We start from the raw sequence: 25,808 nt of genomic DNA on the forward strand, positions 1-25,808 counted from the left end.
ACGGGCGTTACTGAACCCGGTCTAAGAGTTGTTTTTAACTCTAGAGCACACAGAGGCTCTCTTGAGTACAGAGTCAGTGTTAGAAAATAACCCCCATCTATATGTTATAAAATATAAACAGACTTGAAATCATGAAGACGCCTGACTCATTTCTTTTTTTATTCAGCTAGCATGAAAAGTCAGTAAACGATTTCCTTTAGCCTGGCAGGTATTGACAGTTGACCTTTTCCATTAACAGTGGTGTATACGCCCAGGGCCTGTGCTCTTCACTTGCCTCCTATTGAGCATGAGGAGAGCATGTTGTACATGTTACCCCTGAGTAACCATCTAAATCAAAGGTGAGGCCCCATCAATCATACTGGATAAAGTCGAGGCCGACATTTCTCCCAGGAGCTGATAGCAGCACAAAAAGCACACAGGCCTCACTTATCAGGACAATGGCAACACAGAGCATGAGCATTGTACGAGTCCCACTGCTGAGGTATTGGACCTTCATATTCATGTAAGACACTGGTATTTTTTGTATCGAGTAGTCGGTTTTGCACCCTCTAAAATATTGCCTAGTGACTTAGTCTGATGCTATAGAAACTGTTTCAGATGGCTTTAGACATTCAACTTTTAAACAGCACAGATGGGCAATGCTGCATTTCATGCTATTAGAAGTTGCCCCAAATTGTTGCCTTAGGCCTGAGGACTAAGTGGATTTGGGCAAATTACAACCCAAGACACTCTGTGCTTTAGTAAATAATGGCAGTGCCAAGTGACAATTCATTAGACTAATCACTGATCTAATCACTTCTCATTTGGGTAGGGGATGTTATTCAGTCATTGGGACCAGTCTGATAAGTGTGAAAAACACTAATATAAACAGAGTCTATTAAGTCTAGACATCTGGAGTAATGACTCAAAGTTAACTTCAGTATTTACTTCTAGGGTGTCCTTTTCCACTGTGTAACCACACTGATAAGCCACGAGAATAAAAGAAACAGACTAATATTCTTTGGTCCTCAAAACAACTCAAACCTGTCTGGGTATGGACACGGTACTTTTGTGCTATCTGGCAATACGATGTTGTTAGCAGTCTCTGTGGGTTGAAGCTTCGATGTCCAGTCAGAAGTCGCTGGGTAACTGTGCCGTCTGTTTCTCTTATTTACTCATAAAACATGAGCAGAAATTGGAAACATGAGAAGGGAGCAATTGCTTATTGAGAGCTTCAACACTTATGGTTGCATTCACGGCATCATATTTCTTTCCTTGGAATTTGATGACATCTGAGACTAAAATGGAACTGGACCCCAGTGTTCATCACAGGTTGCTTTCATTTTGTTGACAGCTGGAAAATTACATATGTGCTAATTGTCTTACCAGTAAAATAGTCAAGGCAAGTGTTAGCTAAGTGTCAGTCTTGCAAACTGACAAATAAAAGTAAGTTCTTGATTTAAAAAGTATTCTGTCACAGTCTGGCTGATCCATTTAGAAATGTATTTGACTGAAACCTAACAATTAAGTTCTGATTGAATTTTAAGTATGGTAACCATTTATTAGAAATCAAACTAATACAAACAAACAAATACTATATCCTTCATGTTTTTGATGAAATAATTTGCCATCTCCTCGGCTTATGTCTAAAAGTAGTAGCTTTAGGTTACTGGTTGGCCTCTTCAGTTTGTCTTGTTGCAAAATAAGAATTTCCAGAAGAAAAACAAAGAAAAACGACATTTTTAAAACTTGGTTTTGAAAAGAACTTTAGGGTCAGGAAGCATCATGCACATCAAGAAGGAGTCAAAAATCAATCCGAAATGAGTCATGCCGCAAGGTTTTAATGAGCTGACGGTGTCGGAGCGAGCCGGTGTTTTACACGCTGCGTCCTTATCAGTGTGTCAGAAACACATCCACTGACATGACGCACAGCAGTGAGCGCCATCGCTTTTTTTAGTAGCCATTTGGAGACTGGCTGCACTGTACTAAAACAACTGATTAAATATTCTGCTGCTGCAACGCTCTGAGGAATTTATTTTTCTGTTCTTTGTGAGATTTAAACAAAAATAACAACCAAAAAAAAGACCACCTATGAATACATCATTAAAAATAAGAGATGATTAAGAGTGCTTCTCTGCAGAGGATTCATCTTTAGAATAGCTCTCCTGCAGTGAAATGGAAGGAGAGGGGCAGAGGGAAATTTCTAATGAATTAAACAAGGCTTGACTATAATGAAGACATGATTGAATCACTGGCTTTCTGCTTGCAGGAGAGTGCCTTTGCTTAGACGGCTACATGAAGGACCCGGTCCACAAGCACCTCTGCATCCGCAGTGAGTGGGGGCCCAATCAGGGGTAAGTTATGATAATCACCTCATAATGGTTTGTGATTGCTCATTACCATCCCAAAGTCAACAACAAAGGAATCACCCTACGCATCAAACCAAGTGGTATTAATTTGCCTGCAAGAATCAAAAGGAACAGTAATGTTGACAAGTACAGCTGATATTTTTGAACACATAAAAATTTCTAATGCAGGTAATTAGCTGTGCACATCGGCATGTACTGTAAAGAGATCATTTTTCTTTGTTGCTCGGGTATTTGTTTATAATCGATGTCATCGTCTGCCTGATACAATTCCTAGTTTTACAGTCCTCCGCTTGTCCCGAGGTCATGTCACTGCATAAAACAGATTAGATGTGTTATTATGCAGAATGTTCAGATTTACATTTCTACAGCTCTATTCTCTGACTTTATGTATCAACAAATCCTAAAGTCTGCTGTTCATAGGCACTTTCCCTAGCAGGGTCAAAATCTTACAATATTGCAGACAGAGAGCCAACAATTACCCCCCAGCGAACACAGATACCATAGGACTTACTGCCTGCTGTCGGCTGCTCTCAGTGGTCACTTACAGGCTTGGGAATACATCAATCGAGGGTCTCTCCAGCAGCTTCCACCTGTGGAAGTGAACAGCATGATTTTAGCACCTCAACCAAAAATCACAACTGCAGTAATAAATTGTACTGAAGTACAACATGGTTTTCTAAAGCCAAGCAAATTCATGTCTGTTCTGTGTTCAGTTTAGTTTTTAGGTGTAATTTCTTGCAGACTCAATGCAGCCACAGGCGGTGAAGTACCTGCTGTGATGAGTATTTTAACTGTTAGTATTAAGTTGGTATGTACCTCCGAACCCATAATATATCCAGTAATGTGGCTGCAATGACAGCTGCGTGACTTTTAGTACTATCTTTAAATCATTTTCGGCCATAGGTAGATTTGTTAATTTTCAGTGGCTTTAATGTGGTTTATGATCTCTGCGTCTTTTGACCTCAAAGTCACCAGTTCTGTAATGATTCCAAGTGATGACTCGATATTTTTTGGCCTTAAAAATGCTGTTTCAGGCTCTTCTCCAGGAAGTTATATTAACACTTAATTGAGTTCACATCTGCTTCTTTAAAAAGTCCTTGACCTTTGGCGAACACTGGTGCCACAGTGCTGGCCACTCGGTGACCGCTGTGTGTGTAAGTGTGCGTGTGAGGTGTTACTGGTTTAAACTGTCTCGTGGAGTTTTCTTGGTTTGTTCTGTGTGTGTTTTTATACCAAAACATATTGACTAGAGTGCTCATGACATTTCTTTTCTTAGAAAAAAGAAAGACATGCACTGACCACAGGGAGATATATTGTGAGAACGAGGGGACCCACTAAAGTTTAGCTCCAGAGCGATATGTCTGGGCAACAACTTGTTAACAAATGGTAACAATGAAGAGGTACCCCACTGTGACTTCTTTAGTTCTTGTGGACTGGTACTAGATTCTGCTGCACCATGAAATCGTTCTACCAATCAGTGTGAAGAGTGAATGTGATGATGGCCTGAACAAGTCAAATCATACATCCCTAATCGATCACGTCGCCGGCAGGCATGTATTCTCTGTATCACACGCCAGCCTCAGTGCAAGTCGGAAATGTTTTCATCTTTGTCTGCATTTTATGAAACGTCAGAAATTTGCCCCCTTTGCCCATCTACGTAACTCTGCACCTCTTTATCTCATTTCCCTGGCGCTCTCCCTGAGTCCCTGTCACACCTGTGTAACTGAGTGAGCACCCTGGGGTGACTTAAATGTTTAATGACCACGGCCTATGGTGTGAATGCAGCTCTTCCTCAATGTTCTTTTTGCTTACAGTAGTGGTGGAGTTTGCTCAGAATGACATCGGTCCCCTGTCACTTCTCCCCCTTACGCTCTCACTTTGCAGACTGTTTAGTCCCGGAGCTGCCACTCCCCATTAATCTCCATCATTGCCCCTCTCTCGCTTCTGCCTCTTGGCATCTGTCTCCTCCCTTTGATGCCCCCACTCTCACTGGCTCCTTTGTGCACTCTCTCCATCACCTTCCGTCTCTCTCTCCTTTCACTTTGACCCTTTCTCCCATTCTGTCTCGCCCAGTCATCCTCTCTTATCCCCTCCCCTGGTAAATAGATATGAGTCAAAGTCACATTGCATGTCAGCTTCTGGAGAAACACATTTTTCAATCATTATGTTTACACGTAGTGCACACTGCAATGCTGGTTGTGATTTGTTGGGCTCTGCGAGGCGGGAAAAACTCAAAGTCACACACGGAAACATGGCTAGTGTTTCGATGTCTAGGGGGTTTAGATTAGGAGGATGGTACAATGAAAAATGTAACACTTCGCAGGCTTTGATTTTAACACACAGTTTTATTCTCTCTCACCTTTTTTCTGTTCCTCTGATCTATTCTTTTTTCTTTCCTCTTTTTCATGCCAGTCCCTGGCCTTACACCATCTTCCAGCGCGGTTTTGATCTTGTGATGGGAGAACAACCCTCTGATCGCATTTTCAGGTAAGGAGAACTTCACAAAACTTTGTTTTATCTGACTGCATTTTCTGTGGTGCTGCAGTCAAATAACTTGTTAGAATTCAGGTACAATAGCTTTGATTGTGTCTCTCCCTTATGATTAGGGGAGGATTTTGAGCTCCGGCTGCAGAATACCTTCTAACTCTGTCGGTTTTAAATGCACTATGAAAGGGAGCAAGAGGTTTGATTTTCAGATGGGAGAAACATCACATAAGCTGTTTGCTCTGCTGTTGAGAATTGATTTTTAAAACAATCTGAATGCTACACATTCATGAAATTGATTGGAAAAGTTAATTTAGTTGACCACTTCAGACAAGGTCTGAATTAATGCTTGATGCATATTTACCCTGCTGCTAAAAAATCACTTTAAAAAGGTTACAACGGAACAATGGCTGATGTTTCATTTGAATTGAAATTGAAAACACTGAACAAGTCAAGTGTGTGACAGAACAGTTTCTGTCCATGCTGACTCCATATTGCTTCTCAGGTCCATAAGTTCATAGTGTTTTGGGTTTTTTTGTAATTTTACGCCACCATTACAGAGTGGATCTTAAATCAAACCAAGAAGATGTGATTGAAGTGCAGACTTTGAGCTTTAGTTTAACAAAATTATTGCATCAACTGTTAAAGATTTTTATTTTATAAATTGTCTCCATTCATACAGGCTCAAGTTGTCAGGGCTCTGTGTGCGGGCAGGTAGAAATGTGGATCCAAATGCAGGACTCCGAGACGAAATGTAACTAAAACCACAGCTTTTATTGCTGGCATGAAACAAAAACCCAAACCAAACCATGAAACCAAGCAGGCACACACAGGCAGGGTCTAAGGATACGACGCGACACCGAGCATGGGAAAACACAGGGCTTAAATACACAGGGTAGTAATGAGGGAATGGGCCACAGAAGGGAGACACAGCTGGGGGAGATCAGGGCTAACGAGACGGGGGAAACAAAGCTGCACACACTAACATAAGACAAAGACTTTCACAATAAAACAGGAAACATGAATCACAACTCAGAGACACGGACTCAACACAGAGACAGAAAATGACACATGGAACTGAACTATACATGAAACCACAATTCCTAAAACATGGATAACAGATACATGAAACTCAAATAATAATCATCACAACCACAACAAGAGAACAAGAAAACAATCCATGATGCAAAATTACACCAAAACATAATAAACTCAAAATACGAACCATGACACAAGTGTAATTAGACAGTTGACAGTAAAGCGGTTTTGCAGCCATGTTGATTTGATCCCATCGTGTTGAACTCGTGGCATGTGGTAGCTTTTCACTGCAACTCTCGCTATTATACTCAAGAACAGGAAGGCCAGGTGACATTTGGGCTGAAAATCCTAGAGAAACATTGTCTGTTGCAGTGTTATGGCGTGGACACTGTTGTGGAAGTTTTCCATTTAATAAAGCCTGCAGACAAGCGGTGAGCGGTAGCTAGCATGTTTTAATCAAAAACAAACAATCTGCTGTGGTGCTAAATGACAAATATTGTTATTTTCCAAATACTTATGGGACTTTTGTAAATACCTTGCTATTTCTTCAGCAATTCTGCACTGATGAGCAACAAAGAGCAATAAAGAGTCTAAAAACAACACAAAAGACCTGAAAGACAAATTCGAGCATGCAGGATATTCACCTTTTATTTAGCATATATGACAGCACAAACTGCTAAGACAAATGACTTGCTAAGCACCAAACATATTTCCAAGTTACTAAAGAATCAGATATAGTTCACAGATGTCGGTTCAGATTGAATGAGCCCTGAAAAGCAAGTGAATGCTGGCCTTTTGTCAGATAAAGGTAGCTAATTTACAGCTGCTGTTATAAATTATTATGCTTTTAAGAACAGATGAATGTTACAAACACAGCGTTACAATATATATTTAATCTTTTCCCTTGTGTCTTATGACAGAGATCGTTGCTTTAGGCTTTTGCCTTGAAGAGAACATATAGCTGAGAGAAAATCATCAACATTCACAACAACACATCAGGGTATCGGGCCACTTGTCTGAGACCGAGGTATCTAACAATATTCTCAACTGCTTTTCTTGCCAAGTTCTCCGACTTGAGAAAGAGCAGATCTAAGAAGGAATGTGCCACTGCCTTCATTACAAGTTTCTGACTCCTTTCATGACAGCACAGCAGCAACAACAAGTTTGTGTGACTGCACAGTTGACGTGAACCGTTCTTATCATTGTTAGCATTGTCCCTATGCTGGGACACACATTCGACACACATTCGAAGCTGGAATGCTTTGATGCATTTCCTTGCCTGCCAGCATGCTTTCTGCAGCAGGCTCCCCACCTTTATTACAACAATAGTTTAAAATCTCGTTGTCCTCTGGCGCCTTCAACACAGCCATCCATCCTAATTTAAACATTTTTAGCTTTAAACTTCCTCAAACGTCCCTGTTTGCTCCACACATTAGAAGAGACCTTGAATTTTGAGCAAGCACTCGCTGACCTGCGAAGCCGTCCTCAGATATTACTGTTCAACACAAAAGCTAATTAGCTGAGTGAAATTGAAGCGCTATAGAGAGTAAAGCAAAGGAAACCCAACAACACAAACAAAATTCTTGCGTGTTGGAGGAGCTAAATGGTGAGAGTCAGCATTCGCAAACAGTGTTTCCTATTTGCACAGTATTAACCGCAGGGAGTTCCTCTGCGGACTGCAAACATGTTTTCCACTCAACAACCGTTTCCTCTCGGGGCCTCTTAGTGTTTTCCACCACCACTTTCTCTTAGGTTGGACCAAATAAGTCGTACAGTAGCACACAAGTCCCCAGTTGTCCATTATGAAGCTGCGCTCATTAAGTGGCTGCTAATTTGTCCTGCGGTCACCCATATACGTCATACCGCATCACAGGGAATTTCAGCACTCCTGCTATACACAGTCCCACAGGAGAAATGTGAGGTAGCAACAGCGCAACAGTGTCTTGAAGCAATATGGAAATATTACTATTTTAATGGACTTCCATGTTATACTAACTTGCTACAGCCAAGTGTTTTGCAGTAAACAGGCAACAACACTTTGATCCACTCGAATCTTTTAAACTTTGGAACAAAGGGAGTAATTGGGTGGATATAATGAAGTGTTCCATTTCTATAGTGATTTAATCCTTCGCTTCTAAAAGCGACTGGTAATGCATGCAGCACCCACAATTCACTGCCCTTTCCTTTATGCTACGTTAGCATTTTATTAAATGCAAATTGAACAATTGTAAATGAGGAAATATGTTTAGTCTGCAGAAAAATGCCTGTTAACTATTTAATCAACAAGTCCCCCCTTTTTGTATTACAAGTAGCCATGAAATATTCATCAGCACTAATAATGCATTTGATGTTAATCAGCATGCGCTGTTTAACTAAAACTTGAAGCATTACATTTCATCTGCAGAGTGTTTAAAGACTGATGATGTCCATTGACTCACAAATAAAGAATTGTTTTAAAGCCCTTGTTCCAACCATCTGTTGTTTACAGATTTATGGCCCTGTTTTGTCTTGGGGGAAACTCTTATGGGCCCTTTTTTGCCCGGGTGCCTCATTTGCTATGCAGTCTGTCCATTAACTCGGTGCCCTTCTGCTCAAGTCAGAGTTATGCAAAAAGGATAACTTAGCTGAAAGGTAAAATAAATAACCTGTAACAAACACGATGCCATTAGTCAGAAACACTGACTGGTGGATTTCCAAGGTTTGTGAGAAATGCCCTGATGATGATGATGATACGAAGGTTAATGCAATTTGCCTTTGAGACTTCAAACTTGGGAACAAGTTTGACAACTCAGCATTAATAAGACATGCAGGGTTTAATGGGAGTCGTTTAAAAGTTCAGGGTCTGAAGTTTTAATCGTCCACTGAAAGTCTTTAGACACTGCATTTTCAGTTTGGGGCATTCTCCTCTGTTTCGTGTTTCCTTTAAGTTCCTCAACTTTAAAGTTGTGCAGTAATAAGTCACTGGGATAACCATTATATCCTCGATGTCTCTATTTAATCTTTAGTTTTCTATTCAGATTTTAATAAACCAACACAGCCCTCACTTCTGCAGTTCTTTTTAACTTTTTGTGCCTTTATACTTTTAACATTCACTAACTTTTTGATGCAGAACCTAAAAGACTACTGCTGCATCGAGTTCAGCCTAACCATGTAAATAAATAATACAACCTTTTTTTCTGCTTAATGGTAAAAAAAAAAAACAGCAAGAACCCAAATAAAAATATAAAGAATCACTTGACAATTCCAAAAATGACCACATAAGCTGTGTGTTAAGCTTTTAAACATTAGACAATAAACATGTCAGTAAAGACATATATAACTGGAATATTACTATTAAAAGTATAAAACCATGTTATTATCGCCTAATGTAGATGTCATGGTTTGCCAAGCGTGTAGATTAGAAAGGAGCCAAACGCAGACAATGGAGATGAATGTGGATGTTAACAGAGAATGAGCCTTTATTTATGGCTGAGCAGATGTTACAAATAAACGGCAAGGAAAACTAGAAAAGAACAAACAAAACCTATACTGGGAAAACTAGCCTGAAGCCTGAGGCATGGAGGGAATGACACACAGCAGCGATGCAGCAATGCAGACGATCCGACGACGCGCAAAGAGGGAAACGAGGAACCGGAGGGAGACACAGCGAGGGGAGCAAAAGTAGACACTCTGACATAGCACAAAGACTATCAAAGTAAAACAGGAAATACGACACGTATGTACAGTCACAGAGACACAAGACCAGGACGCAGAGGCACAGACTGGACGCTGAACAGAGGGAGCACAGAATCCAAACCTAAGAACAAAACTCTTAAGAAGAATTAAACACCAGATAATAATAATCAAAACAGCACAACCAGAGAATCGGATCATAAACCATAATACACAATAATACCAAAACCCACGCAACTCAGAATGCTGGATCAAGCTGACCCAGAACCATGACTGTAGATCTTTAACTTCTTGATTTTGTTCTTTGCTTGGAAATAACAGTTCACTCAAATTCACTATTGGTGTTTGTGCTGCTGAAGTTTCATATACTGTAAATATTTATCCCTCAGTTGTTGTAAAAGTCACATTTGCAGGACTAGAAGCCTAAAACCAAATAACACCTTACAAATACGATCATACATGCAAAGTAAGGCTTGCACACCTTCGTAGACACAAATCAAAAAAGACATTGCAGTTGCCATTCATGAACTACTTAGTAATATGTTTAACTGTAGTAACCTTTCGCCATTCAACACTTCACAGAAACAGGATTTCAACTGCTGTCAGTTCAAATAACTCTCACGACTTTTAGTCACAATTCAAAAAAGTAGTATTCTCTACATTTGTTTTTCTATGTAAAGAAACAGCATTTATGAGATCATCATCATATTATTATTACTGTTATTATTATTTACTTTTATTATTCTTAGGTATTTTGTCTCATATATATGATTAGACCGCTGTTTTGCCAAAATTTGAAATAATGATGTCATTGTAAGTAGAACCTGTTACAGGGCAAAACCAACATGATGAACGCCGGCTAAATTCTGTTTTTGTTAACAAAATAAACCCATTTCAAAGGACACGCTGTGCTTGCTTGATAATTATCATAGGTGTAATGAAGAACACTAATCAGCTCTTCATCATTGCATCTGTTAATAGGCGGGATATATCAGGGAGCAAGTGAACATTTTGTTTCTTTGCAAACAGTTTCGCCTAGAAAAAGTCAGCAACTTCCAGCAGCCTCTCGCCAACTGGTTGGGTAATTTCCTAGCAGCTGGAAGTTGAAAGGGGCTGCCAACAGTCTCAAAGGCCTTAATGATCTATTTTCCCCCGAAAAGCCTAAACCTACAACCCTACCTTACACTCTCATCTACTTTTCTTGTCCTCTTGCAGATTCACGTACACCCTAGGAGAAGGGATGTGGCTGCCATTAAGTAAAAGCTTTGTCATCCCCCCTGCTGAGCTCGCCATCAACCCATCAGCCAAATGCAAGACAGACATGACAGTCATGGAGGATGCGGTAGATGTAAGGTGAGAGACATTTTCTGCACTGCACTTTTCTTCAGTGTTACTTTGGGAGTCATGACAGTCCAACTAAAAAGAAATAAAAGGAGTCATCGAGCAGTGAAGCAGGGTAGGATTTTGCTGACCGCTGCACCAAGCTGAAAAGTACCTGAAGGAGTTTCTTCTTAATGCTGCACTTGAAGGATTGCAAAGACTTTCTGTCGACTCTAGTAAAAACAGACTTTTATTATTATCTCTCATCAACTCTCTGACATGTTTTGTATCCTCACGTAATCAGCATTTGTTTTTATTCATTGCTGTTGCTGTGAGTTTTAATCAGGCCTCTGAGGATTTTGCCGAGGTGGTCGTGATTCAGAGGGCAATGCAATTCTGCAGTCTAACACAAAAACATTTATGAATAAAGGAAAAAATGCCAGAGTTTAAAAAGAAAGAATTGCTTGGCAGTTCAAAGCCACTGAGAGCGTTTGAATTGTTAAATGGTTCATAAGTCCAAAGAAAATCTACTCTGTGTGCAGTGACTGTGGGCTGCAGAGAGAGCTGTAAATGAGCCAAAACAGTGCTGCAGAGTTAAACCGGGCTCAACTGATGACATGTATTACACAGTGGAAGCAATGCCCCTGAGCATTCTCTTTATGTCTAATGAGAAATGGACAGACATGCTACTTGGGGTTGGGGGTTAAATCGAGAACATACCCACCCAACCCATAAAAGGTGATTTTTAAGGTAGTGCTGAAGAATTTGTGTTATTTCGACAGTCACTGACACGGCAAGCAGGAAACATGTCTCACTGGCTTGTTATCTTGACCATCTACAACAGCTGTGGATTAACAACCACGATGATCCTACTCTGGTCCAGATCACTGGAGATGTGTGCAGCAATGTAATCTGTCCGGGACACAAAGCAAAAACCAAATCATTGGATCCAGTATATGCTCTAGCTAGCTTTTAGCAAGTTAGCTAGTGGTGCAAATGAGCACAGACACATGAGCGTGTCTGAAAGAGCTCTCTCTCAGAGTGTGGTTTGTGCTTCACTTAAAAATCACATTAACTTCCAGACTGATGGAATAAGATGGATAAGAAAATATCTCAATGTTTATTTAAAATATGCTTTTATTTTGTGTGTAGTGTAGGTTGGGTACTGTTCTGTTCAAAAATGCTTACTGGCAAACAGATTTTCACTGGAGACATGGGACGGGTGTGTGCAGTCATTCTGTGCTTTTTATAGGCAACTTTGGGGTGGAGCTAAAGGTAACCATGCTGGATCAGAGGTTTAGTCCAGAAAGAGATGTCTACATAACAAGGAAGCCATGTGTTTATAAAAAACAGAAGTTAGACTCCTATAATAAAATAAATATAGTGGAGCAGACTATTTCTGTTATAGTCTGTGTTTCTAACTAATTAAAATAAATCAAATTATCAGATTTACATTTTTCCGTATGCCTGAGCCTTCAGCGTTTATGTTTATGCTTCATTGACCAGCCAAAATACGAGGCTCTCTGTTCAACACGTTCTCATCCCAAAACGTGACAAATCGTCGGTATGTTACGCAGTGGGAATGAGAATGCTCTATATGATCAGTTATGTCCCATTTAATTACATTTATTTAAGTTACTTAAATTAGTCAGGGGTATGCTCAAATATGACCAGTACAGGGCAGAATTTCACAGCATCTTTCAGTATCTAGTGAACTCTTTTGGTCATTTCTTTGTTTGATTTAGTTTTTTGGTGGATAAATAAGGAACCTGAGAAAAGTTTCCACCAGTGTCCTGAAGTTAGTGACCTTTGGTGCTCTGTTTTGTCCAGATAAAATTTATTGTGCATTGAAGACCCCAACATAACACATCCTCTTCTCTGAAAATGAAAACGACTAAAACTTTTAAATGTTCAAAATTATTTCAGATTAATTTTCTGAGAGTCGTAATTGTGTGAAGAACAGAGCAGCACCGATTAGTCTGGTAATTTCAGAGCAGTTAATGGCAACGAAAAATCTTTTCTGCTGGAACACTTGTTTTGTTTTTAATTATTTAACGTGTTTTCCAGAGAAAGAAAGAAAGTGAGAGACAGAAAGAGACAGTAGTACAAGCAGTGCTTGTCATAAGTGATATATTATGGATGAGCCCTTTAGATTCACACTTTACATTCCAAAACAAAAACACAGTAACCTTTTTGCACGTGTCTAAAGTCTAAATATTTACTCTAAAAGATCCCTGGTCCTCTTAGACATATGACACAAAGACAAGAGTTTAGGTAATAATATATTTTTAATTCTTTTGGTGCACGGATAAAAAATATCCACATAAGACTGAATCAACAGTAATATCAACAGTATTACTGATCAGGTTTCTGTAAGATCATCTCTGTAGACCTCGAGCATAAAGACTGCTGCTCACTTCTACTTGAAGGACAGACCAGTAATTAGTTTGATGCAGAACCGACTTTGCTTGTTGGTGGAAAGCTTTAAGATTCACCCAGATTAACAGTTAACATGATTTATTATGTTTTAGAAAAAAATATGTCGGAACAGGATTAGTTTGTAGAGAAGAGGTCGGTCCTTTAGTGTCTGCTGAAACATTCAGTGTCAACAAGTTAGTGTGTAACAGTGTAAAGCGCTGCTCTGTTTTACTTATTTTCCCTGTGATATTATACCAGGTAAAGTTCGACTCACCAGGTGATTATCAGCATTTTTGTGAAGCCTCATAAACACAGAGGGAGCTTTTTTTATATTTGAATCCCAAAGAGTTCAGAAATGTAAAGAAAAACTGATTAATTTCATTCATGAAAACACCTCCAGACATGTTTCTGTGTATCATAGTTATAGGGTACATTTGTTATTGATTGCATAAAATATCAACTCATTATTGATAAACAGGGCCAACTAGATTTCGGCATAAAATAAAATTGTGGCTGGATATGAAGGGTGTTCATCTAAGATGACAGGGATTATGGATTAGCCCTCAGGTGATTTAGTCATCTGATATACTGCTCTTAAATTAATGAGACATCCACGAAGGCAGCTGCCCACCTGATGACCCATGCTGAATGAATGATGTGTCATCTGTGATCGCTGTCAAGCCACTTCCTAAAGGAAAAGAAAATCACAAAGGTGTCAATCTGGAGTTAAAACAGAAGATGTCAGTAGATTTTATTCTGCGAGGACCATGAATGCCTGAACTGAATCGCTTTGCAGTTTAACAGCAGTTGTTTCAGTTACCTTCTGGATCAAAGTGGTTGAGCAGCAGGCTGAATGGCAGGAAGACAGATAGAAATTGACACCCCTGGGCTACTCTACTGTCACTAAAAAGAATACAGAGAAAAAGTTTGGCTTCTGCGTTCCTATACATGTGAATGGAAAACCATACATCTGTCAAACAGTAAGAGAATAACAACTTTAGATGACAGAAGACGATGTGACGGCCATTTATAACACAATCCTTACTTGCATGAGTTGGTCTATAGTGCTCTTTGTCAAATGCAGTGTCATTTTTTTAGCCTGAAATTGAATGACTTTGATTCAAAATACACAAAATTTAAAATATTTACCACATTTAAACATGTTTAACTGTGAAGCTCTACATGTAGATGTTTTATGGGACAGTGGTGACAGAGTTGAAGGGACCCTTGACACTGTCACAAGAACAACATTTGTCAGATTCCCACTAAAGCAGGCAATGACCTGGGGGACACCAAGGTGTTCCCAAGACAACGGGCATATATAAACTCTCCGGGCTGCCATGGGCCACCTCTGGGGTCTCCCTCTGTGGTCCTGGTAGGACATGCCCAAAAGACCTCACTTGCCTGATGTGGGAATGGGGAAAGGCCATTTATTAAATCTGTCAGCCACTGAGGTTGATGAATTTTCACGCTTAGTGATTTCTTTTTTAAATAGAAGCAAAGTCATTTGACTTGGTTCATTATACTGATGTGGCTCTGAGAGGATTGTTGTGATTATTTATCATATTGTTTCAATGAATTTCACACTGAACAAGAAAAAGGATTAATTATCGGGAGAAAATATTTGGGTGTTTGTTGCAGGCATACAAAACCAATTTGATGAAAGCGACGTATAGACACATACGAATGTAAGACTCCAGCTGTGAGTGTTTTACTAACTAAAAGTGCTGCCTGAGCCACAGCTGGTTGAAAGGATTAGTTATCAGAACAGGAAGTGGACATATGTATATTTTTAGCTTGTTACTGACAGAAATGATGATATGATGTCGGAGTTCAGTGTTGTTTAGTGTTAGACTTTATTGTCAGCGCTGGAAGCAGCATCTATATGCAGTGAGATGAAATGCAGAAATGTGGGGGACACAGTATTCCTGCATTTCTTTGGCACTTTGAGAAGTACTTTCAGAAGTATTTTACACAGTTGTTTGTTTAAAAGTTTTTTTTAAATGCCTGAAAAATATGGATAAAGAGAAGAATAAGGTGCAGAGATGTAGGTATAGAGCTCAGAAATTCTGTCACCAGGTTACTCTGAGTATTTTTCATTTAAAGCAATATTGTAGGAACCACCATTTCTCATCAAATTGGCTGCGGTAGCAGAAACTATGGGAAGGTTTTGTACACCGCTGAACACCTCTAAGGAATTATTTGTCACCAGCTCAGCAGTTATCTTTCTTCATTCAGCCGCTCACATTTACAATTAATGTATTCATGTTTAGCCTCTTTACGTCCCTTTGCTATGTTTACATTCTTTAATTGTATCTCACTCTTCAGCATTTCATTTTCATTTGGCAGTTTATTGCTGTGTAAATGTGTCATTTCTCTGATCCGATGAAGGCTCCTCTCAGCTTCCCCAGACGCCAAGGGAACAATGTTAGCACCTTCTTGAACATGGTCAAAGGAGCTTGCAAAGAAAAGCGTCTGGACTTCTTTAAGTTGCTTGAAGACGTTTCACCTCTCATCCGAGAAGCTTCTTCAGTTCTAAGGTCAAATGGTGGAGAGTCCCAGATATAAACCTAGTGGGAGTTTCCCTCCACAGAGGGACAAAAGGACCCCCTGATGATCCTCTAATCGCCTGAGCCAAGGTGTGAAACTGGGTGTGGGTCCCAATCAGCCAGAGTTTCGGGTGTGTTCATTGTGAAACCTGGCCCCACCTTATCATGCGAATTCCTGAGGTCAGCTGGCCCAGGATGTGAGTGGGCGTTAAGGCGTCTGGGAAGGGATCTCAAAACTGGAATATAGATGGCAGAGAGTTGGTGTCGTAAACCCCGCCTCTGTTCAAAGATGGTCGTTCACAGTGGACATAGAAGCTTCTTTCACTCCTCTTTCAAACCATCTGTCCTCTCTGTCCAAAATGTGAACATTGGCATCCTCAAAGAGTGACCTTTGACCTTTAGATGCAGATGGACTGCTGAGTCTTGTCCTGTGGAGGTGGCTCTTCTGTGTTGTGCCATGCGCTTGTGAAGTGGCTGTTTGGTCTCTCCAATGTAGAGGTCTGAGCATTCCTCGTGTGCCTGAAGGAAAAAAGAAGGAACACACACATGTAAAGGAAGCACTCAAAACGTGCGGCTATCCTAAATGGGCGTTCTTAAAGTCAGCAAAGAGGCACAGAAAAGAAGACCAGACACCAGCGAGGGAGGATTAGAAAGACAGACGCAACAACATTGTCATCCCCTATGTAGCCGGTGTATCAGAGAAACTCAGGAGAGTTTTCTCCAAGCATGACATCCCAGTGTATTTCAGACCCAGCAACACGGTCAGACAGAAACTGGTTCACCCGAAAGACCAAACGCCAAAACACAAACTTAACAATGTGGTGTATGCTGTACAGTGCAGCGAGGAATGCTCAGACCTCTACATTGGAGAGACCAAACAGCCACTTCCCAAGCGCATGGCACAACACAGAAGAGCCACCTCCACAGGACAAGACTCAGCAGTCCATCTGCATCTAAAGGTCAAAGGTCACTCTTTCGAGGATGCCAATGTTCACATTTTGGACAGAGAGGACAGATGGTTTGAAAGAGGAGTGAAAGAAGCATCTATGTCCACTGTGAGCGACCATCTTTGAACAGAGGCGGTGGTTTACGACACCAACTCTCTGTCATCTATAATCCAGTTTTGAGATCCCTTCCCAGACGCCTTAACGCCCACTCACATCCTGGGCCATCTGACCTCAGGAATTCGCATGATAAGGTGGGGCCAGGTTTCACAATGAACACACCCGAAACTCTGGCTGATTGGGACCCACACCCAGTTTCACACCTTGGCTCAGGCGATTAGAGGATCATCAGGGGGTCCTTTTGTCCCTCTGTGGGGGGTCACTCCCACTAGGTTTATATCTGGGACTCTCCACCATTTGACCTTAGAACTGAAGAAGCTTCTCGGATGAGAGGTGAACCGTCTTCAAGCAACTTAAAGAAGTCCAGACGCTTTTCTTTGCAAGCTCCTTTGACTACGATGACCTGGATGACTGAGAACCTTCACAGACTTCTTGAACATGCTGTTGCACTCTTTTGAACTGTGTTCAAACGTGTTTGATTATAAATTTGTCAATATGTCATGTTCATATTGATTAGCTGGCGTCATAATTAAAATGACTGGATGAAAAATCAGTAAGAATTTTGGAAATACTTTATTATTTATATGTGTTTGCATTGTTTTGAGATGTTATTCCCAAAAACGTATGTATTTCTATGTGTGTTGTATGAGAGCCAATCAGCTGTCATTGTAATTGTCACTGTATCAATGATATTAGGAAGTCATATTCAGAAAGACGCTATATTTTTCCTTTCATTTGTTGATGGTGAGTTTCACCTCCCTGTCTGATAGGGGTGCAACGATACACAAAATTCACGGTTCGGTTCGATACTTTGGTGTCACGGTTCGATATTTTTTCGATACAAAAAAATGTTCATGCCTTTTTAATTTGTCATTTATTAAAATTATAAATATATATTTTAACTCAAAAGTACAGTTTTTAAATTTAACCCTAACCCTTGTGCGCGTTTTTTATTTTGACAGCGAATGCGCACCTGCGGACCACTTATGTGCAGCCCTGGTTATTTAGCTCGTCATATTGCAGCCACAGAAATTCTTTTGTCCATGAAACCATAAAGCTGCACTTTCTTTTTGCCTTATAGTCTGATTTGTCATAACTTCTCCGTTTTGTGGTAGAGATGGCACGATACCACTTTTTTATGTCCGATACCGATACCGATATCATAAATTTGGATATCTGCCGATACCGATATGAATCCGATATAGTGTGTTTTAATCAATAAAACTGTTTTTTTAAAAATATCTTGCTGCATTTTGTATAAGTTCATACTCAAGTTTAAAACAACAACTACACTAAAGCTATTCTGTTATACCTATATGCAAAAAAAAAATATTTATAGTTCAGCAATACTGATCAATCTAATAAACTTAAACCTACACCATCCTCCCTATTCTGGTATTTTAAAGAGTACTTAGCGTAAATATTAAGCAACCTAACTAATAGGGTTCCAACTCCCAGCAACAACAAAAATAAATAAATAAAAAATAGGGAACCACCCCTCACGCTCCACCTCATGATGCTTAATCAACGTAATCAACTTTAATTTGATGCAGTGTGAAAAAAAAATGCACAGAAATCAATTATTTTTCAAGAAATATTAAATAGATTCAACATCTTTCTTCAACAAAATTGCAGACTGTACAGATGGTACCTTCCCAAAGGAAAAAGTACTATAGCTTACTAGGGTATATATATTAGGCTACGTTCACACTGCAGGCGAAAGCGCATCAAATCCGATTTTTTTGACCCTATGCGACCCATATCCGATCATGCTATGACAGTGTGAACGGCGCAAATCCGATATTTTCAAATCCGATCTGGGTCACTTTCGTATGTGGTACTGAATCCGATACATATCCGATGTTTTAGAAAGCGACTGCTGTTTGAACGGTCAAGTCGCATTAAATCCGCCTTTTACGTCACCGACACAAGACTGAAGCCAATTATCAGCGCCCGAGAAGACATCGCGAACGCTTCCTGGCCATCCAGTGTAGATGTTAGTGAAACTGTTGGGAAGACAATGTGAACATTTTATTTGTACTGTAATCTGCAGATTCTGACAGAAATCTGCAGCTATCATTTGAAGCACCGCTCCTCTCTTAAACAGCAATAAGGATCATTATTAGGTTATTTACATTATTATGTAAATAACAAAATAACTTAAAGCAAAAATTGGGAAACGAAGTCCGAAGTCTGCATATTAAGGGCCATCAGTCAAACAATACTGTTGCTCTGGGTCTAAACAGAGCTCGTTGTGTGTGACAGCTTCTTTTGCGCATGCGGGCCGCTTTGAGCGTTCACACTAGAGCGCGTTTGCTGTCGCATTTTATTTGTAGTGTGAACGAGCAGACAAAAAAATCGGATTTGATCAAAAAATCGGAATTGAGCATTAAGACCTGCAGTGTGAACGTAGCCTTAGACTTAATAGTCACTATATACAGTAATTGACTGCTATTCATTTTACATCAAATTAAAACTTTCGGTGTAAGATTCGGATAATTATTTATTAAAAGCTAGACATTTTAAATGAGAATAAGAAAGAAAAGTATGTCTTTGTGCCCCCTTTTCCCTGTTAATGCCCTATCGGCCCCCCTGGCTAAACTTTGCTAGATCCGCCCCTGCACAGTTACCAGCCGTCAGCTACGTAGAAAAAGATCCTTGAGTAGAAAGTAATAATAAATAAATTCTAACAACAGCTGATCAAGCTTAAACGTGCTGCTGTTGTTTAGCCGCTGGTTTCCTCTTTCTGGTGCAAAGTGGGCCAAAAACAAACCAGAGAGATGGACTCGCGACAGAAAAGCCGATCAGCTGATCATTAAGCAGTTTCATGATTGAAGTAGCAGCAAGAAGAGGCAGTCGCTCCATATATCGCTTGTTAAGCTTAACGCAGGAATGCTTTACAAACATTCAGAGATGGACTTACACACTTGCTTTACTTCTCTCGGGGATAACTTTGTCGGAGATGAAATGCCGGGTTGCTAGCGAAGCTCCAAATGCTATCCAGACCACCGACAGGTTTAATATGGCTTTTATGTTGTTAACATGTTTAATGTTATGTATTTTCTTCTATTTGATCTCAAAAAGCTCCTAAAACAGTCAGTGATCACTGTTGACCTCCCTCGGCTTTTATTACCGCTAATCATTTATTTAAGCTCAGTTTTTAAAACCTTAGGATGTAACTACAGCCCAGCCCATGCAGCAGTATATGAATGACTAACCTCGTATTGTGGATGGATTATCTCAGTTGTTCTCCTGGCTGAAGTTTGGTCCTTTTACAGCATCCTGCCATGCGATTACATTTGTTTCTGACCACCGAGAAAACTCACGTTAACTTTTATCGAGTGGAAAAAAAGTTAGCTTGTTTATATTATGCTAACATAGCTGTGTCGCTAGCGGTCACGTAGCACATCATTATATACCAGCTAGCCAAACTTCAGTAACCCTACAAACGTCACTGCTGTTTAGTTTTCTGTCTTCATTTATGCTGGAAGTGATAAGAAAGCTGTACGTTTGAATTTGTTTCCAAAACCCTGTAGTCAGGACATGCTATATTGTATTTAGATAGAAGCTAGCGAGCTAACTCCCTGCTAACTTCTAACTCCGTTAAATGTCATAAATTCCGTTTTCATGGATGCCTGGATGTTAAACTCAATTGTTACACCTGGTAGAGCAGAACGCTGATCATTTTATTAAAGATGAAAGACTTTAGACAGTTTTTCAACTCTCAGTAATGCCGCAGTGATCGTTTGATATATGGACCTGCAGCGGAGTTTAGGCCCCGACACGGTGACGTCAGACTGAATAACCGGATACTATCCGCTTCTTCTGGGCTATATTCTCAGCAGCATAAGGAGAATCACGTGATAACAGCTGTCTAGATGACTCGGCTAAAGTTAGTAGCATGCTTGTTGTTTTTGTCTTTGCACTAGGATGATGTCGGCGTAAATGTGCAGTCATATTCGTTGTGTTCCCACTAGTGCTTTCAGGTTAATCTCGTTGAAATGACCTTAACGCCACAACACGGCAAATCTCCGTTAACGAGCTACCGCCGATCGCCCCGTGAATGGGGCTAGACGGCCAACACGTTAACGAGCTAACTGCGCTAACACACTAGTTCACACCAATGTAATTAAGCATTGCATGGCACATCCAACATACTGTTTTACTTTAGTCCATGACTCGCTTACCTTCAGGGTCATACGTCACATGAAAACCAAAATAATTCCAAACGCCAGATCTGAATGAGGGTGGGGGAGGTCCATCTTGCAAGGAGAGCTTAACTTCTGTCTTGCTAGCTTGCCCTGCGCTCTTCCTCCTGACTATGCTGTCTGTGTTGAGCGCTCAGTGGATCTGCGCTCGACAGTGCAGCCTAGGCGGAGTAGTCGAACGCAGATTCACTGAGCGCTCAACACAGACAGCATCGTCAGAAGGAAAGTTGATAAAATAAATTACAAATTGAAGGAAACGGTTTCCAGGGCCTAATCCGTGGATCGACTTCCTCCGAGGCGTGGACGTCTATCAGCAGAGAATGTACCTTCACCTATCAGCAGAGAATGTCCCTTAGTCTGTAACACAGTCAAATATATTCTCAAGCAACATTCAAGCATGCCATTCAGCGTGTTAGTACGAGCTCGGGAGCAGCTTGGGAGAACAAGAAAACAGAGACTGCTTCAGGTTGTCTTCCCAAATTGACTCAACTTTATTCACAAGTACAACAGTTTATATAGAGGGTAAAATTCATGAGACAGCAGATTATCAGTTTAAACCAGTACAGACCAAGATAAGGGAGCGTCTTCCTGCCCTTGGGTGAAGAAGCATCCTTTGTGTAGTTTATCAGTTCAGCTACAATTGTGATTATCTCAGCGACATATTTTCAAGGCACAAAATAAAGAGTTCTTTCATTAGTGAATTCTGAAACAAACCATCTGGCCTTCAACAGGCGTCTCCTAAGAGATTAAGAAACTAATGTAGCTGAGGGAGTGATCTCTGTGGTATTTCAACCTTGTACCAGCCTGTGATTCTCACACATCAATTCTTGGGTCAAAGAGAAAAACACTGAAACAAAGGGGCCTTATTGAATGACAGAGTTTTCCTGCATAATGTCACTATAAAACAATATCCAGTAAATGCTACCATGGTACTAAAATACCTAACACAAATGTTGTATTGTTCGATACATATGCGTACCGAACCGAAAGCACTGTATCGAACGGTTCAATATCGATACGAATATCGTTGCACCCCTACTGTCTGAACAAAAATAAGTCCACTGCAGGGTATAACTTGGCATTTAATCACACATTTACTTATAACCGTTTCATTCATGTTAATGGTTCCAATAATTGAGGCTTACATTCAGTTTATATTTCAAAAGCAGGCAGCTGTCTCTATAAATATATGACATGTCCTTTGTGGTGGAATTAAGGCACGACAGGACCACAGATCCATGTTTTGAGCCATCTTTATTTAATATTTGCATCACACCACCACAACCCCACACCAACCCCTGAGTCCCCGTGTTTTAACACGGCGGGCGTGATTGCGGATGTCGTGCAGGTGCGTCCGCACGGCACCGCAGACCACGCCCCACCACGTCCTTGTTCAACGTTACCAGTGTGACTTTTTTGGTTTTTAAATCCAGTGTGTTTGTTACATAACGCAGAACTATTTCAGCAGAAGCTCTTAATAAAATCAGGATAATTAACTGTGTTTTAACCTGTTTGTTTTGCTTTTCTGGTGAGAATTTAAACAAGGTAAGCCATTCCAATGACTTAATAAAGCGATGGTGTTCTGACCGTAACATCACTTACGTCAGATAACCGTTTTAATTGTCTGTCGTCTGTCGTTCTAATTAGATAAGTGTGTTTGGATCCATTGTCAGTGCCAATTAAAAGATTATAATCTGATCTGAATCTCGAAAACTGTAATCCAACAGAAAAGCTGAAACTTTTAGGACTTCCTTCCCATCAAACACCACCTTGTTTTACAGAGAGAGATCTCGTGATCGTATTGTTCCATGTTTAATGCCTGGAGGGGATGACTCCTTTTTAATGTTGAGCACCAGAAACATTGCACATGGGATGTAATGAAACATGTAAAAGAGTTTAGGGAAAGTCATGAGTCTTATAAGTGTATCATTTGATGTGTTAGTTTTTGAGACCATCATTTTATTCCCCGATGAAAAACCTAAACAAATTGCATGTTTCGTTAATTAATTGAGAATTTTTCTTTAAAATAGTCTCCGCATGAAAGCTCGTAGCATGTTCCACTGTTGTACAACAAAATTGTGTAATACTGAAACCGTTTCCTGAAATAAAAAAGCCTTTAACATTTCTCCTGTGCTATCCTCACCCTAAATTCAGTTTGGCAGACATAGTTGGGCGAAAGCATTTCAGATAGTTGTAATCAGATCGTTCTTTCTTTAATCTAAATGTTTGTCCTGTCTGCATTAAATTGGTTTTGACATCCAAACGCCCAAATATTTCCTCCCAAATGGACATTATGATGATCATTCTTTCCAGCGCTTTGATACTTTGGGATATAATGAATGTTGTAGTAGCCTCAAAGACTCACCAACAAAGCTTTGAACCTTTTTTTCTTTTCTTGTGGGATGTTTAATGGTAAACACAGTAGTGTCACCCACAGTTTTTGGGTGTGATTTGACTTTAATTAGGGTTCTAAAATATCCTAGCATTCGAACTTGCAGTTAGTTTCATCATCTGCTGAAGCTCTCTTCAATAGGTTCCCTCTGAATAAATGACAATAAAGCAGTGGGCAATTATAATGGAAAAATTGGTTTGTAAGATAACATTAAGTTGAGTGTGAAAGGGAAGGAAACTCGCTTCCTTTTCTACCAGGGAATTTAGAGGGGAGTTAGGGAAGTTGAAAACTAAATATTTCTTTTAGTTCCACAGAAGTCATCAATTTCCCTGCTAAGCCAAGGTTCATGGCAAGGCTATTACACCAGTTCTTCTTTATCACCAGCAGCACTATTCCTCTGAAAAAATAGCTACTGATTTAGATTCTGTGAGGAAAAGCAGCAGTCCACTCTGCTTTGTTCTTCATCCTCAACCATCTCAAGTAGTTACACTTGTGCCCCTCTACTGGATGATCTGCTCATTGACCTTGCAAGAGGTTTACCGGCAAAAATAATAAATAAATAAATAAATCGTAGTTACTCCGAGTGCTCTGAGCAAGGTTAAAGCAATGAATTCATGGTGTGTCTTATCTCACAAGTCTGCTATTTTGCATAACAACTGTGCTGTAAAAACTCATTGCTTTTCTCATGATGATTACACAGAATGAATTAAACATGCAGGTGTTTGTTAATTCATGAAAGAAGATATCTCTTTATGAGAAAAATGAGAGCAGAGTGTCAGAACATGTCTCGCAAAGCAGACTGTTGAAGCACTGCTCTGACAGTTCCTCGTTTTCCTGCCAGACTGAAATGTGATCTAAAGAAATGTGATAACCTAATCAGTTATAATGAGAGTGAATGGAACATTCCTGACATCGAGGCATCGCTAATTGGATGTTGAAGTGTTAGTTTGTTTGAAGTTAGCATTTCGTGCGCTTTTTAAAACAGTATTGATTCTTCAGAAGGATATTATAATAAATCCTTTAATTAAACAAACAGTCTCACTAAGATTGGGAACAATGTCCAAACAAAGCAAAGAAAAATACAGACAGGCACATTATACAGTACATGTTCAATAATCAGAGGTGGTAAAAGTACAGACATTTTTTAATTAAGTAGAAGTACAAATACCTGTTTTTAAAAATACTCCAAGTGAAGTTGAAGTACTAAATCTACTTCTTTATGCAAGTAAAAGTAAAAAAAACTACAGGCTTAGTTTTGTATCACAGTATGAAATTACATAATTTATCAAAACACATCTTGTGGAAATTCAGTATGTGATTATAAATGACAACAGTAGAAGTAAGCTTTAAATTTGCAGTTTATTGAGCGTCCTTTACCTTTTAATCTAACCTCTCTTCTTCCTTCTGTCCTCTCTGCCTCACGTCTTTCTCCATCTCTGAGTAAAGTTCTCACTGTGTCCAGCAGCTGGACCTTTAGCCGACCACACATGGCGCAAAAATAGTTTGTGTGCTGATGTTTGTTGGGCGAATAGAAACGTTGCATTTCTATATACCTGCCAATTTAAAAAGTGTCACTCTGTTTTATACTCACTCCTTTTCAGTCGCAATAGCTAGATGCTGAAGTACCGCGACACATGCACTCCTACTGTAACCTCCGAGTAGAAACGCGAGAAACCTAAAGTAACGAGCCTGTTTTAAAAATGTGAAGTTTCATTGTTTATGTGGCTTGGTTGATTTATCGATAGCAAAGACATTTTTCAGTTCAGTATGAACAAAAATGTCCACACTTACATAATAATTAATTTAATTATATGTAAATGTATTATGTTATGTAAAAGAGTGTAGTGAAAATACAATTGAATTCATTTGTATGCATTCAGTTTATACCAATTACATATTTCAGCTGCATTTTACTTTGTTTATTTCTTCATGTTTATTAAAAGTGAAGAATTTATTTATTTATTGTGCAGTTAGTGTTAAAAAAGTCCTCCAACCTTACATTGCAGACGCTGTCTTTAATGTAATCAAAGAGCAGAGGTAAGCAAGGAATCTGTAGAGGAGAGCTTTCTAAATTTGTATCATGTTCTGTGTTCAGGACGATTTCACTTTTTCATATAATGGTGAGTAAGAAAGAAACACCTGTGGTAAGCTCTTATGAGTCAAGAGGCTTCATTATGGTCGTATTGTAAAGATATGACTATAATGAAGCTTAGTCAAAACTGTGGATTGTACAGTGATCGTACAACTAATGAATGAGAAACAGGATCTGTTTCTATACAAACATCCAATGTGTGTCTTTCATTTTCTTCATAGGT

At 39.7% G+C, this 25,808-nt stretch overlaps 1 protein-coding gene across 7 annotated transcripts in view; it reads left to right on the plus strand.

Annotated features, from left to right (window-relative positions):
* astn1 (astrotactin 1) overlaps nt 1-25,808 on the plus strand; it is a 485,289-nt gene that overhangs the window by 192,185 nt on the left and 267,296 nt on the right. For all 7 annotated transcript variants that reach the window (XM_086272768.1, XM_086272769.1, XM_086272772.1 and 4 more), the window contains 3 exons: nt 2,249-2,333; nt 4,761-4,835; nt 10,758-10,895. In XM_086272768.1, coding sequence (XP_086128894.1) covers nt 2,249-2,333; nt 4,761-4,835; nt 10,758-10,895 — 298 coding nt within the window. The remainder of the gene's footprint in view (nt 1-2,248; nt 2,334-4,760; nt 4,836-10,757; nt 10,896-25,808) is intronic.

This window comes from Aulonocara sp. 'chitande type north' Nkhata Bay, linkage group LG18 (assembly GCF_057382095.1).
Source record: "Aulonocara sp. 'chitande type north' Nkhata Bay isolate Kocher_YH1m ecotype deep benthic linkage group LG18, A_spYH_male_GT1.1, whole genome shotgun sequence".
In the NCBI taxonomy this organism is placed as follows: domain Eukaryota; kingdom Metazoa; phylum Chordata; class Actinopteri; order Cichliformes; family Cichlidae; genus Aulonocara; species Aulonocara sp. 'chitande type north' Nkhata Bay.